The 16,284-nt window shown below is 35.2% G+C and overlaps 1 protein-coding gene across 4 annotated transcripts in view; it reads right to left on the bottom strand.

The window, feature by feature from the left end:
* Positions 1–16,284, bottom strand: part of VPS13A (vacuolar protein sorting 13 homolog A) — a 249,091-nt gene that overhangs the window by 22,263 nt on the left and 210,544 nt on the right. For 2 of the 4 annotated variants that reach the window (XR_010123324.1, XM_054500058.2), the window contains exon 68: positions 13,105–13,216. Coding sequence is in view for 3 of the 4 variants with exons in the window: in XM_054500058.2 (XP_054356033.1) it covers positions 13,105–13,216 (112 nt within the window). In the remaining variant the exon portion in view is untranslated. Of the gene's footprint in view, positions 1–9,516; positions 12,915–13,104; positions 13,217–16,284 lie in introns of those variants that run through there. The other 2 variants (XM_054500059.2, XM_054500060.2) reach the window with 2 other exon arrangements.

Here is a 16,284-nt window from a genome sequence, read left to right as displayed (position 1 = left end):
AACTACAGATTTTCAATGTAGATGAGATAGACTTCTATTGAAAGATGCTATCCAGGACTTTCATAGCTAGAGAGAAGTAAATGCCTGGCTTTAAAGCTTCAAAGGGCAGTCGGATTCTCTTGTTAGGGGCTAGTGCAGCTGGTGACTTTATTTATTTTCTTTAGAGACATGGTCTTGCTGTTTTGCCCAACCTGGACTTGAAGTTCTGGGCTCAAGGGATCCTCTTGCCTCAGTCTCCCAAATAGCTGGGACAACAGGTGGGTGCTACCATACCTGGTGCAGCTGGTGACTTTAAGTTGAAGCCAAGACTCCATTCCAAAAATCCTAGAGCCCTGGCCAGGTGAGGCGGCTCACGTGTATAATTCCAGCACTTTGGGAGGCCATGGTGGGCGGATCGCTTGAGCACAAGAGTTCAGGACTAGCTTGGGCAACATGGTGAAACCCCATCTCTACAGAAAAAAAAAAAAAAAATTAGCCAGATGAGGTGGCACATGCCTGTAGTCTCAGCTACTCAAGAGGCTGAGGTGGGAGAATCAACTAAGCCTGGGAGTTTGAGGCTGCAATGAGCCAAGGCCATATCACTGCACTCCAGCCTGGGCAACAGAGCGAGACTCTTATCTCAAAAAAAAAAAAGTGCCGGGTGTGGTGGTTCATGCCTGTAATCCTAGCACTTTGGGAGGCCGAGGTGGGTGGATCACCTGAGGTCAGGAGATCGTCCCCAGCCTGGCCAACATGGTGAAACCCCATCTCTACTAAAAATATGAAAATTAGCCCATGTGGTGGCAGGCGCCTGTAATCCCAGCTACTCAGGAGGCCAAGACAGGAGAATTGCTTGAACCCAGGAGGCGGAGGTTGCAGAGAGCCAAGATTGCGCCATTGCACGCTACCTGGGTGACAGAGCGAGACTCCGTCTCAAAAAAAAAAAAAAAGAAAAAGAAAAAAGAAAAAATCCTAGAGTCCTTAAGAATTACACTAAAGCTACTCTGCCTATGCTGTATAAATGGAACAAAGCCCAGATGATAGCACATTTGTTTACAGCACGGTTTACTAAATATTTTAAGCCCACTGTTGAGACCTATTGCTCAGAAAAATATTACTGCTCATTGACCATGCACCTAGTCACTCAAGAGCTCTGATGAAGATGTACGAGATTAATGTCATTTTCATGGCTGCTAACACAACCATCCATTCTACAGCCCCCATGGATCAAACAGTAATTTCAACTTTCAAGTCTTATTATTTAAGAAATACATTTTGTAGGGCTGCCACAGGGAGTGATTCTTCTGATGGATCTGGTCAGAGTAAACTGAAAACTTATGGAAAGGATTCACTATTCTAGATGCCATTAAAAACATCTGTGATTCACAAGACAAGGTCAAAATATCAATAGTAACAGGAGTTTGGAAAAAGTGGATTCCAACCATCATGGATGACTTTGAGGGTTCAAGACTTCAGCGGAGGAAGTAATTGCAGATAATGGTGCAAATAGCAAGGGGATTAGAAGTGGAGCATGAAGAGGTAACTGAATTGTTACAATCCTATGATAAAACTTGAACAAAGGAGAAATTGCTTCTTATGGATGAGCAAAGAAAATGGTTTCTCAAGATGGAATCTACTATCGGGGAAGATTCTATGATTGTTTAAATGACAACAAAGGATTTAGATTATTCCATAAAAATAACTGATAAAGCAGCGGTAGGGTTTGAGAGGACTGACTCCAATTTTGAAAGAAGTTCTATTGAGGGTAAAATGCTATCAAACAGCATTACATACTACAGATAAATCTTTCGTGAAAGGAAGAGTCAATCAATGTGGGAAACTTCATCTTAAGATATTACCACAGCTATCCCAACCTTCAGCAATCCCTATCCTAATCAGTCAGCAACCATCAACACCAGGCATGCAAAAAGATGGACTCACTGAAGGCTTCAGATGATCAGGATTTTTTTTTTAGCAATTATGTATTTTTAAATTAAGGTGTGTATATATATACACACACACACACACACACATATACATATATACATATATACATATAGTTTTTTAACGATGTTATTGTACATAATAGCCTACATTATAAACATAATTTTTATATGCACTGGAGAACAAATATATTCGTTTGACTTGCTTTGTTGCAAACAAATATATTCGTTTGACTTGCTTTGTTGCCATATTCGCTTTATTCTGGTGGTCTGGAACTGAACGTGCAATATCTCTGAGGTATGGCTGTACATACATTACCTCATTTGTTCTAACCCTAGCAACTACACCAAGATAGGCACTACAATTATCTCTCTTTTACAACCTGGAAACTGAGGTCAGATAAGCATAATAAAAAATAATAACTCTAGTAAAAGAAAAAGGCTACAATTGAACTCAGGTTTACTTGGCTCCAGAATCCAGGCCCTTAGCCACAGGGTATTGCTATATCTCAAAATAATTTTTATTAACAAAATGAGTTAGCACAGAAGAACTATGTATATTCCAGTAGACTCAGTGGGATCTCATTTTAACAGTTCATTGGTATATGGATTTAGATACCTCACAAACTGTATCATGTCTCTTGCAATGCTTCAAGTTCATATAATAACTAGGGATCATTGTCTCTGTGGAAGATGGGTCATATTTTAGGTGTCTCTGATTCCTAATGTTCTTTAGAGCCTTGCATATACCAGCTAAACAACAAAGACGAATGAGACTGTGAAGATCTGACATTACAGGGTTGGCCTCTAACATGGCATGTGTTTTATGCCCTATCACCAGAACAATAAAGCACACTACAATTATAAACTCATGAGAGATGAGCAGGAACCTTCAATACTCTCTTCAGGGCTGTAACTCTACTATCTACAAGAGTGTCTGAATACATAATGAACAGAACTGAATTCATTTGTAGAACAAATGAACAAATGAATACATGGCATTAATTCTTTTCTTTGTATTCATATAAACTATACTACCAAATAAAGCCAGCAAAAATTCAATTTTATATATATATATATATCCATATATTTTATTCTTTTGGCAACTTATTCCAGAAAGATTAACTTTACATGAAATGTTCAATCTCCCATATTTGTATTCCAACACTGCATCTTCATAAGATCTCTAACTCAAACTACTGTAGACTTGAAGTACCACAGAAATGTCTAAATGTATATTTCTTTATAGTGCTTCCGTAGGGTTCTTTACAGTGATAAATTTTCACTGAAAAATTACCATTACAATTCTTCAGAGTCATCATTAGAAGTGACTAGGATATCAATTTCATTTGAATTTAAAACTAAAGATTCTTAACTGACAAAAACAAAACACCAAAAAACACGGTGCTTCCTTTAATAGATGGCATTAAATTGTGTTTTCGGATGAGTGAAAAAAGGCCTCTAATCTGATTTTGCATGATAACTGTTTCATTCGGCAAGTGAATGTATCCTTTCACAGGACATTTGGCTAATAAAAAATAGACTTTTCATAACGTATACTAGTTTTCTAACAATGTTATTGTTACAGCATGCACGTACACACACACAAATATTTCTGAATGAGCTTTACTAAACTCACCTTATGCTGAGAATCTTTGTGTCCAAGGTAACTAGGGAAAGTTACTAGGTAGAGCTCTATCACATCAGCAGAGAAATCATGAGTTGAGTCCTGTATCAGAATTTAGCAACTTTAACTTAATTAAGGCTGAAGACCTTCTAGCTAATACTTACTGCACTTTTAGCTGTATTGACAGATCTTTGATTAAAAAGATGTAAGACTCAAATTGAACGTACCTGGGCTTAACATTTGAGGATTTCTTTTAATGTTATAATGTATTGAATTTTCTATTACAGTAGCATTTATCCTTTCTTAATATATTTACAAATTTAAGGGATGCAATGATGACAAACTGAAAGATCTAGAAATCAAATTAGTCTCGTTTAAGTTCCTGAATTAAAAAAGAGAATTAGGCCGGATGCAGTGGCTCATGTCTATAATCCCAGCTACTTGGGAGGCTGAGGTGGAAAGATCACTTGAGCCTAGGAGTTCAAGGCTGCAGTGAGCTATGATTGCACCACTGCACTCCAGCTTGGGCGAGAGGGTGAGACCTTGTCTCAACAACAAATAACAACAACAACAACAACAAAAAGATAGGGATGGGGTAGGGGGAGGGGTGGCGGGCAGTGGGAAATGAATAAATTTTACACTTGAGATGAAAGAAACAACCTGAACCTCCATGAAGTGGAATCATCACCACCAGAGGAAGACATAATTTATTTCAAAATCTTATTCAAAAATTATTTTTATATAACACTGGAAGGTTCTAAGTGGGGTTCGTTACTCTATTTTGGACTCTACTGGTCCAAAATATAGTGGTACACACTATTAAATGTTCAATATTTGGGCCTCTGAAAATAATGTGACAGTGTCTCTAAGAGATTCCTGCTAAACTAGTAAGGTATGATAATTGTACCCAAAAATCCATGGAAATCTTTTCCATAGAATCCGCTTTATTTGAGATGCTAAGAATTCTAATTTGCCTGGATAACACAATTTGGCTCTCTTCAGTGTTCTCATCCCATTCAGAAGTATCCTTCTGGAGAGGAAGAGCTATAAAATGAAGAGTGAAGTCCAATAGCCTTTGTCTCCTAGTTCTTGTCCACTTACTCAAATTTTCAGATGAAGCCAGGAAGTGTTCGGCACTACTCTGGTGATCTGACTGCTATAGTAAGCCCTTTCTTCCAGATTAGTAGTCATTCTCCTCCTGAAGTAAAGGGAAAGACCACGTCGGCTGACGGCAGTTATCTTCCAATTGCTATTAAGGCAGTGTTTGAAGCTAATTATAAACATCTGTAATTTCTGAAAGAAAAGAAATATACAAGACACAAAAACAGCCTCCCTTCTGTAACAACTTACATGATAGCAGTTATAGAATCCCTGTAAAAGATTCAAAGACAACACAGATAAATTCAAAAATACCTGAAATGTTTAAGAACACACTATACTACACCCACAGGACAACAACTCAGCTGTCAACATTCAGACACAATGAAGGACACAGGAATCATACACACACATACCCATGCACACACATTTTAAAAGATTTACTTAAAGGGAAGAAATGTTTTTAAAAAAGTATAGAGTTAAAAGGTAGAAATGTTTAATGAAAAAGAAAAAAGCTTCTACATCAGGTATACAAACAAAAAGCCAAGAGCAATGGATCACGTCTGAAATCCCAACACTTGGGAGGCCGAAGTGGTAGGATCGCTTGAGCTCAGTTCAAGACCAGCCCGGGCCACATAGCAAGACCCTGTCTACAAAAAAATTTAAAAAATTAGCCTGGCATAGTGATGCATGCCTGTAGTCTCAGCTACTTGGGAGGGTGAAGCAGGAGGACTACTTGAGTACAGAGTTTGAGGATACAGTGAGCTTATTCAAGCCACTGCACTCCAGCATGGGCAACGGAGTGAAACTCTGTCTCAAAAAAAAAAAAAAAAAAAAAGAGTTCTGCTTGCTCTTTATGTGCTCCATAAATAAAGACTAGCTTTCCCAATTGGGGATATTTCTATGAATGGTATGCTTTTTTAATCTTTAGAAGTTAATAATGCTGCTTATAAAAATATGTAGCAAAACATAAAATAGCAATTTATACTTTTGGGTCATAACCAGGTGAATAAAATTTTTTTTTTTTTTTTTTTTTTTGAGACGGAGTCTTGCTCTGTCGCCCAGGCTGGAGTGCAGTGGCGCGATCTCGGCTCACTGCAAGCTCCACCTCCCGGGTTCACGCCATTCTCCTGCCTCAGCCTCCCGAGTAGCTGGGACTACAGGCGCCCGCTACCACGCCCGGCTAATTTTTTGTGTTTTTAGTAGAGATGGGGTTTCACCGTGTTAGCCAGGATGGTCTCGATCTCCTGACCTCGTGATCCGCCCGCCTCGGCCTCCCAAAGTGCTGGGATTACAGGCGTGAGCCAGCGCGTCCGGCCGAAATAAAAAATTTAAAAAGGAAATATACCATAAATGGTGGGGAGACAGGATAATTGTTTCCTTTTCTATAGTTTCCTGCTTTTCTCTAATGAGCATACTTCAATGTAGAAAATAATCTATTTAATGTAGAAAATAACTAATGTTGAAAAATTTCATATCTTTATAAAATACTAAAGTTGTCAACTGAGAATCAATGTCAGCAAATGAATCCACAGGTTTTTAGCTTTTTCCCTAGAAATGCAGGTCTGTAAAATTTTTAATTCATAGAAATGCCAAGTTTTATTAAATATACTCAGAAAACCTTTGTAGACATAATGTAGTTAACAGGTTACTGATAAATGATAATTTATAGTAGAAAAATATAACATGCCCAATTACGACAAATTGGGTATACTTAGCTAAATCTCTGACTATCCTGGTTGCTTTTAAAAAACAAAAATAATGCCTATAATATTTTCAGTGCTCACGTATTTGAGGATCTCTAAGATCCAGAAGAATAGCACAATACAATTCAGCAGAAATCTTTACAATTTCATTGCTTAAAACATGTGTAAGCAATGAAGAAGATTCATCAAAAGCCAGTTTTATAACATTGTTAAACGTGTATTTTAAAATTGGTATTTGGAGGTAGACTGTTGCTATATATTGGTTGATATGGAATAATTGCTAAATAAATTTATCATACTTATTGAGAATGATAAATATTCTGCCACGTTAAAACAAACCGGACAATAAAGCCCTATGAAAATCATAAATTATTCTAATTAGTTCTCTTAACACAGACCTATTTGAAATTATTTGTTTTACTTTCCTTTGATGCAGGACTTTCTACGTTTTGTATAATGCTGGCTGTACTCACTGTACTTTATGAACTCACAAATTCATTCACTAATATTAATGATTAAATTAACAGTGTAAGCATTCTTAATTGATCTCCATTTATTCCAGAGGTGCTGGAATAAACTGACATTTTCACATATCCATCATTATTTGAGCTAAATAATGTGTGTACACTTAACATCACCTGATTTTGATCCATAAGACCCTTTGCTATTTTGCAAGGAAATCTAAGAAACAAAAAGCTGAAGTTTGAAGATGCAGTAGAAAATACTCAGTAACAGTTGGGATGGTTGTTTCTGGTCCTTCTCCCATCACCATAAAAAGGCTGAATGCAAAATTTCATTACAAGACTTAGACAAACTAGTAGCTACTATAGCAGTCATTTATAATCTTGAGACACAGAAACAACAGAGTATTTTTCATATTGAATATTGATATCTTGGTCATAAGTATGCAGTGGCTCCAGCTGTACATTTAAATAACATGAACTTAAAATCAACATTCAACACTGCATCGGTGATATGTGTTTTGAATAGTTTCAAAAACTAAAATTTATAAAATAACTGATTATTTTAAATAAGGAAACAAATTAAAATTTATTTGACTTCCTTTTCTATAATACTGAAAATTGGCAATATTATTCTGAATTTACATTTGTTTTATTTATACCCCATGTGAGTACTAATTAATTTCATTTACAGGCTTAGATTATTTATCTATGGTTATGAGTGTCCACAATTACAGATTTTTACACATTTTTCTTCCTGCCAGTTTTCAATGTGTTATTCAAGTGTCAGGTAGACACAAAGGAAAATAAGGAATCTCTAGGTAATCACTCCCTTAGGGAAGAGAACCTTCCTTCCCATTTTCTATACATAAGCAATCATCATGCAGAAATCTGGAACATAAATGAAGTTAAAGCATATGGAAAGGTGTGGCATTACATAATCAATTTTCAAACAGCTTTCTCACTAGACTTTCCTGTTAGATACTACCATTTTAAAAGTTCTAGTTAATTATAGAGCCATTGATAAACAAGAGTTCGTCTTATTAAAATCCAAATATAAATTCATTTTCTATATATTTGATAAGAAATAAGAATATATTTTTGCCTAGATCCTCTATCTCCATCAAGAGAACAATGGTGTAAAACAAAAGAGCAATTCTGTCTTTTTTTTTTTGCTTTTACTAGAGAAAAATTCAAGTTTTTTTTCAAAACTGGAACACAATTAATACCTGTCCTCAAGAGGTTTGAAAAGATAATTTCACTGTGGCAGAAAAACAAGGACAATTACACTCTTAAAGAGCAGATCTCGGCTGGGCGCGGTGGCTCACGCCTGTAATCCCAGCACTTTGGGAGGCCGAGGCAGGCGGATCACGAGGTCAAGAGATGGAGACCATCCTGGCTAACACGGTGAAACCCCTTCTCTACTGAAAATACAAAAAATTAGCCGGGCGTGGTGGCGGGCACCTGTAGTCCCAGCTACTCAGGAGGCTGAGGCAGGAGAATGGCGTGAACCTAGGAGGTGGAGTTTGCAGTGAGCCGAGATCGCGCCACTGCACTCCAGCCTGGGCGACAGAACAAGGCTCCGTCTCAAAAAAAAAATTTAAAAAAAAAATGAATAAATAAATAAAGAGCACATCTCATCTCTAAGGGCTAAAAACTGAAGAATGATGAAACTCTAAGACCACATGAGCAATGTTTACTAGTTACTAGCATATTATTTAAAATATTTTTACTGTTGAAGAAATTTTAAATACAAGTAATCCTACCTCCAATTTTCTTTTCATGAAAATGGTAAATCACTGCTAAGATAACCACAACTTTTTTTTTCCGATAAATTCTTAAGGAATGAAAGGTTAAGATCATCTTTATGAATTCCATTCCATGAAATTAAGTGTCACAGGTCAAGCACAGTAAATCTGGGAAATGTCTTGCAAACAAGTAGTTTCCACAGTCTCTTTTACAAAGGCCTTGTGACTAGCAAAGTTGGAATGTGTGAAGCCAATGAAGAAACTTCCAGACTCTTCTTTCCTTAAGCATATACAAAATACAAAAATAGGCAGTATTCTTTCTAGATTTTAGAAGGAGCAGTAAGTTTTGTTTGATTTTGGCCAAGGGTGAGAGAGGAGTGGGTGCACAACAAATACAAAGTCGGTTTCCAATAAAGCAGTGACTATTTTAATGGTCACTATTTTTATTTACTTATTCTAAAAAGATAAAAATACTACTGTGATTAAAACAATAATTGAATTTTTTGATGTTTACCTGTTTTTTTGAAAAAACTTTTTGATGTTTACATATTAGTAAGTTCGTTTTCAAACAAATTTTACATACATAACCTTGATTTCTATTTAATTTAAATGAATTCTGCATAGAAAGAAATTTCAAAAAAGCTGAATTTTTTTCAGTTCTTTTTTGCAGTAATCTCAATATTTTCAAATTTAAAGTAGTCACTTTCAAAAAACACAGAGAATGATTTATAGAAATAAAACTTGATAAACCTAAGAATTAGAGGAGACTCAGAAATCATGTGCCGAATCAGTTAAATTAAATCACCTGTTGCTTACACTGAGCTTCTGCTGTAGTTGGTAGCCAGCTACCAACTACAGCAGAAGCTCAGTGTAAGCAACAGGTGATTAGCAGAAGTCAAGATAAATGTTCCTTTGTTGATCCAAAAGCACAGCAGTCATAGGGATTAAACATTCTAACTACCAAAGATCATTTACTTTTTAGAGAATTTTTTAAAGTACATCTGATATATTAGAGAAATAGGACAGTTTCATCTATGTTGAAATTTTTTAAAAAACCTTTATTACACAAACATAAAATAGATTTACTAATGGATCTTTCAGAGATATATGTAACATTTTCCCTAATATTACACAGAAAAAATATATACAGTTATGTTTACGACAGAAGTTTCCAAATATTCTGAATTCATAATAGAAATATAGTAGATGCATATACAAATTAGTAAGTGAATATAATGACTATTAAAACCAACTTTGTTCATTGTTTCACAAAAAATATGTGAAACAAAACAATAAAAAGTAAAGCAAAGACATAAAAGAACAGTTTTTTTCATTCTCAGACTATAAATTATTTTACTATCTAACCTTCCATGAGAGGCCATGGCTGTTTTTTATAACAGCAGTTCATTCTATATGATTTGGGGATAGAACAACAAATTCACACTGCTTTAGATTACATATGTTTATTATTATTAAAAGAAATTTGACAAAAATATCTTTAAAATGATAAATATAAAACATTAAATGGCTATTACTATTTTCTTCCTTTTTTTTTTTACACAGTGGCATTACATTAAAGCCCAGAAAACTTACAGAGACCATTAAAAAAAGGCATTTCGCTAACAAATAAGAAGGCAATTTAAAATAAAACCAGTGAACATCAAAATTATATTTAAGTCTAACTTGAACTCCTAAAGACAAACTATGCAATACAAAGCTATAAAATATATAAAAGCAAATCTATAATATGTTGGATGCCCTACTTCGGATGTAAGATACATTTTTTCTGTGCTTAAATAATACAATTATTTTGCTTTATGAAGACGTGTAGGAAAACATTTTAAAAGAAAACGTGTTTTACCTCCCTATAAATGGACATATGGGCATTATGGTGTAAGTCATACAAAACATGTTAATGAAACATTCCAAGTCAAATAAAGAACATATGAATTTTAATGGTTTAGATCTGACTCATCATCATCATCATCATCATCATCACTACTGCTACTGTGAGTCATAATCCACTCCCTGTAGAATTGAATTTTCTGTAAGCATGGCAAAGGAAAAAAGAAGCACAAAGGTTAGTAAAGTATGGCAAATTGCTTGAAAACATGTAAGATTATGAAATGTTCAAAGAGTGAGAATAATTTTAAAGCAGATTTTTTCAGCTATGACTCAGACTGTCATTATGGATATAATATTCCATAACTTAATAGACCTAAGACAACTCCACTAGTTGGTACAAACTCAATGTATAAATTGGTTTGATGATATCAATAAGGTATTTTGTGAATATATTAAAATTACCATTCTATTTCTCTAATAGGCAACTTTGACCAGCAGGAAACACTGTAATAATGTGCTACCTTCTAGATAGAAAGGCGCACAATAAAAGAATGTATTTTATATTTAATTATTATATGAGTGTATATAATTTAGTGAATACACCTTTTTTAGAAAATAAGAAAATAACATGAGAAACATTTGAAAGTATCAAATATTTTAAGGCACCTTCATTATATCACTTAAATAAAATCTAGGCAGATGAGATGGATTTTAAATCCAGTTTATGTGGATTATTTTCCACAGTACTGGTATTTAAATATTTTTAAAGTGTTTGCTAATAATACACTAGAGCTTTGATTAAAAAAAAAAAACAAAAACCCACTACCACCAAAACAACAATCCACTTTTTATACCTGTAAGAAAAAAATTGCTAACTGCAACATCCCAAGGTACTTAGTGAATCCCTACAAATATTTCAGCTAATACTGTGTAAATGCTTGCTGAAAAACAAGTAATGGTGGACAAGTCCTGTGGTTTTTAGTCATTTAAATAGCTCTTTTAGTGATTAATGATGAGACTGAACTATTAAAAATAAATATATATCTTTAAAAGTACATAGTCAAAAGTCATGTTTTTACATCTCAAAGTTTAAAGCTTCAGAAAACAATGAGAAAGTATGTATTTGTCATTGAAATCAAATTATCAACCATGAGAAATTATTGGTATCTCATGGCTTCCTTGTGGGTATTATAACGTGCTCACTTATAATCAGGATATATTCCTAAACTCTCCTCAACACTCATCCCTACTTCGTACTATATTTGATTTTTAGTCTAGTAAAATGTTAGTAACTTGTTAATTGCGTTCTAACAAGGGAAGGCAGGTACTGGGTAGAAATACATGTTTTGACTGTATCAGCCATAGGTGACTTCTGCAAATTTACTATCTTCCAAAGAACGATACACTGTCATTGTAGAGACTGCACAATCTGTCCATTAGAGCACAACCTCTTAATAGATTACCAGTTCTATCCCAATATACAATGATTTTGATGCTTTAAAAACATTTTAAATACAGTATAAAATCACTTTCCTAAATATTGCATATTAACTCTATGGTTACATTTTAGTGTATTAGAAGCCTCAGAGAAAGAGTTAGAAGTATATTTTATGCAATACTATATGCCCTGCAATAGGTAAAATACTGAAGTTTAAATCTTACTCTGATCACATTAAATATCACAGTATTTAAAATATTAAAGCCATAAAGGAAGCTTCATATTCCAACAGTTTATTGCTACCACGAGTATCTGCAAGCCTACATAACATAATGATTCCTTGTTTGTTTCCAAACAAATGATTTAATTTAGTATTCCACCTCTAAACCACAGAAACAACATGACACTGGTATAGCCTATATATGATTACTAGTTACCTACAGCATAATCCAGGTCTTAAAAAGTCGAATTTACCAAGTAAGAAAGTTGTCTAAACAGATTCTAACTTCAAACTGTCTATTGCTCCAGATGCTACTTTTTATTATTAAAAGATACTGGTTTGCATGTGAACTGCTTATCAAATCCCACAAGTTTTATAAAGACTACACTAGAATAAAGCAGGAAGAGGGTCATGGCCATTTAAGCATTTTCAAAGGCAAAGCACAAGAATCCAAGAGTAATTCACAATAGCAGTGTTCCTGAGTTTTGCTTTTCCTTCTTCATGTGTAATTGGATATAAGGATTATATATCTGGTATAAAAGCTACCAGTGGTTTAATAACCCCACAACAGAAATGGTTTAATTGGTTAAGTAAGTACCACCAATGATGATATATAAGGTACAAAGGCTTTCAACAAATCTAGCAAATCCAGTGCAGAACTAAGAACACCCTATAAAAAAAACCAGATTCATTAAAATTCCTATTAAAAGTTACCAATACAAAAGGTTTTCTTTGTATTCAAAATACTGAAACAGCTGTACGTAGTTTGTAAATTTTAAGACTAAAATCTACTGTTGGCTTTCACTTGCAAAGTCATGCATTAACTTTTCATATCAAACTTTTTGATGCCTGTAAAAAAGAAAAAAAAATCTTACAGTAAATAAATATACTTTAAAATCTAAGTAAATATAAGAAACTTATAAGTGGAATTAAGCAAAATAGATAAAAGCCCAAATAATTTAATATATATTAAATGGCTACTTAAAAAAATCTAACTTGACTAAATTAATCTTAATTTATAAGATAGCTCTTAATTTACCTGTAACATTTGATTTCCAGTCCCATCCCTCAACCTGTACGGTCTGATAACTCCATCTTCATTGAAGAACCGAGGAGGTCGCAGACTCTCCACTTCAGAAGTCTCTGTAGCTCTAGAGGAAAAAAAATATAACTTTATTTTAAAAATTATTCAAAAACTTGTAAATAAACTATAAAATGCAATTGCTAAAAACAATCTTATTTCAGATGAAAAATATTACAACATTCTCTAATTTTAAATTGTTTTTGTAACATAAACAGTGTAAGTTCTCTAGAAAAATACAGAACTATAGAGAAGTTTAAGTCTCTAGAACTTTCTTTGTGATAATAATCACAATATTAGCAATTGTTGCTTTTTCTTTTCCTATTACGTTATCTAGTTTCTTTAGTATAATGCTAGAAACAAAAAGGGATTGCAAGCATCCTTGTCTCATTCCTGACCCTAGGGAAAGCTTCTAAGAGTTTTCTGTGAAGTATAGTTATCAGCAACTTTTTTTTTTAAAGCACCCCTTATCAAGTCAAGAAAGTTCATTGCTACTTTTAGTTTACCAACAGTTCTTTTTTGTTATTGTTTTCGAAAAACTTAAACAGGCAATGAATTTTAAATAAGAATATCTTTTCTGGCATTGTTTTGATCACATGGTATATTTTCCTTAATCTATTAATGTTATAAATCACATTATATAGTTTTCTAATGTTCAAATACTCTCACAGTCCTCACATTCTTACTGGGCTTGATGTGTATTACTGTAAACACATACCCCAATCCTGGGCAACATACACTGCTCTACAAAAAAATAAAAGAACTAGTCAGACATGGTGGTATGCACCAGAAGTCCCAGACACTCAGGAGGCTGAGCGGGGAGGATAGTTTGAGCCCCACGCCACTGCACTCCAATCAGGATGCCAGAGTGAGACCCTGTCTAAAAACAAACAAAAAACCAAAAAACACATACCACATACTGCTAAATTGTGTATGGTAGTATTATATTTAACATTTTTGCTTATTTGGTCATAAGTGACCACTCAATTTGTTCACTCAACAAGTATCACATATTCAACAAATATTTATTAAAAGGTCCCCAACCCCTGGGACTTGAACCAGTACTGGTCCATGGCCTGTTAGGAACTGAGCCGCGCAGCAGGAGGTGAGCAGTGGCGAGCAAGCTTCACTGCCTGAGCTCCACCTCCTGTCATATCAGCAGCAGCATTAGATTCTCATAAGAAGGCGAACCCTATTGTCAACTGCACATGTAAGGGATCTAGGTAGCACACTCCTTATGAGAATCTAACTAAAGCCTGATGATCTGAGGTGGAATAGTTCCATCCTGAAACTATCCCTCCTGTCTGGTCTGTGGAAAAATTGTCTTCCATGAAACCAGACCTTGATGCCTAAAAGGCTGGGGACCGCTAACATAATGTATACACATGCATGGGCATATACATATGAATAAATTCTCCAACTGAAAACAGAATAGGGCTGGGCGTGGTGGCTCATGTCTGTAATCCCAGCATTTTGGGAGGCCGAGGCGGGCGGATCATGAGGTCAGGAGTTTGAGACCAGCCTGGCCAATATGGTGAAACCCTGTCTCTACTGAAAATACAAAAATTAGCCGGGCGTGGTGGCATGTGCATGTAGTCCCAGTACTTGGGAGGCTGAGGCAGAAGAATCACTTGAACCCGGGAGGTGGAGGTTGCAGTGAGCTGAGATCGCGCCACTGCACTCCAGCCTAGGCGACACAGCGAGACTCCATCTCAAAAAATAAATAAATACATAAGTAAAAAAATAAAAACAGAATAGATTAAAAAAATATGATCTAACAATATACTATCCACAGGAGACCTGATTTAGAGTCAAAGACACAAACTGGTTGCAATTAAAAAGGAAAAAATATATGCAAAGTGAACAGTAACTAAAAGAAAGCTGAAGTGGCCATGCTAATGTCAGAAAAAAACAGCCTTTAACAAAATTCTTATTAGACACAATGAAGGGCATTTTATAATGAAAAAAGGGTCAATCTATCAAAAAGATAAAAAATTATAAACATATAAGCAGTTAATAAAAGAAGCCCCAAATACACAAAACAAAAACTAAGAATTTAAAAGACAAAAAGGCAATACCACCGTAATAGTTGAAGATTTCAGCAACCTACTTTCAAAAATGGATACCAACTAGATAAAAGATCAGCAACAAAAAAAGAGAACTTGAATAACACTGTAATCCACTAGACCTAACAGATGTCTATAGAACGTTCAAACCAACAACAACAGAATATATATTCTTCTCAAGTGCAACGGAACATTATTCAGTATTAGCTATCTATTAGGTCATAAAACATGTCTCAATAATATAAAATTAGTGTTTGCTTCTTGGCCTTTTGGCTAACATTGAATGTAAATATAAAACTACTGAAAATAGGCCAGGCGTGGTGGCTCATGCCTGTAATCCCAGCACTTTGGGAGGCCTAGGTGGTCAGATCACTTGAGGTCAGGAGTTCAAGACAAGCCTGGCCAACATGGTGAAACCCCATCTCTACTAAAAATACAAAAACGGCCGGGTGTGGTGGCTCATTCCTGTAATCCCAGCACTTTGGGAGGCCAAGGTGGGCGGATCACCTGAGGTCGGAAGTTTGAGACCAGCCTGACCAACATGGAGAAACCCTTTCTCTACTAAAAATGCAAAATTAGCCAGGTGTGGTGGCACATGCCTGTAATCCCAGTTACTAGGGAGGCTGAGGCAGGAGAATCGCTTGAACTTGGGAGGCGGAGGTTGCGGTGAGCTGAGATTGTGCCATTGCACTCCAGCCTGGGCAACAAGAGTGAAACTCTGTCTCAAAAAAAAAAAAAAAAAAAAAATTAGCTGGGTATGGTGGTGTGTGCCTGTAATCCCAGCTACTCAGGAGGCTGAGGCAGGAGAACCTCTTGAACCTGGGAGGCAGAGGTTGCAGTGAGCCAAAATCATGCCACTGCACTCCAGCCTGGGTGACAGAGTAAGACTCTATCTCAAAAAAAAAAAAAAAAAAAAAAAAAAAAAAAAAGTACTGAAAATATACAAGTATGATATCTGACCACATGGAAGAAAACTAGAAATGTGTAAATAAGAGAAATTTATGAAATTTAAAAGTATGTGGAAATTAAAACATAGAAGCATAAATAACAAAATGTCAAAGAAAAAAATCAC

The sequence above is a fragment of the Pongo pygmaeus genome, chromosome 13, assembly GCF_028885625.2.
Source record: "Pongo pygmaeus isolate AG05252 chromosome 13, NHGRI_mPonPyg2-v2.0_pri, whole genome shotgun sequence".
NCBI lineage: Eukaryota > Metazoa > Chordata > Mammalia > Primates > Hominidae > Pongo > Pongo pygmaeus.
Note: the sequence above shows the minus strand (reverse complement) of the source record. Positions and strands in the feature narration are given on the sequence as shown.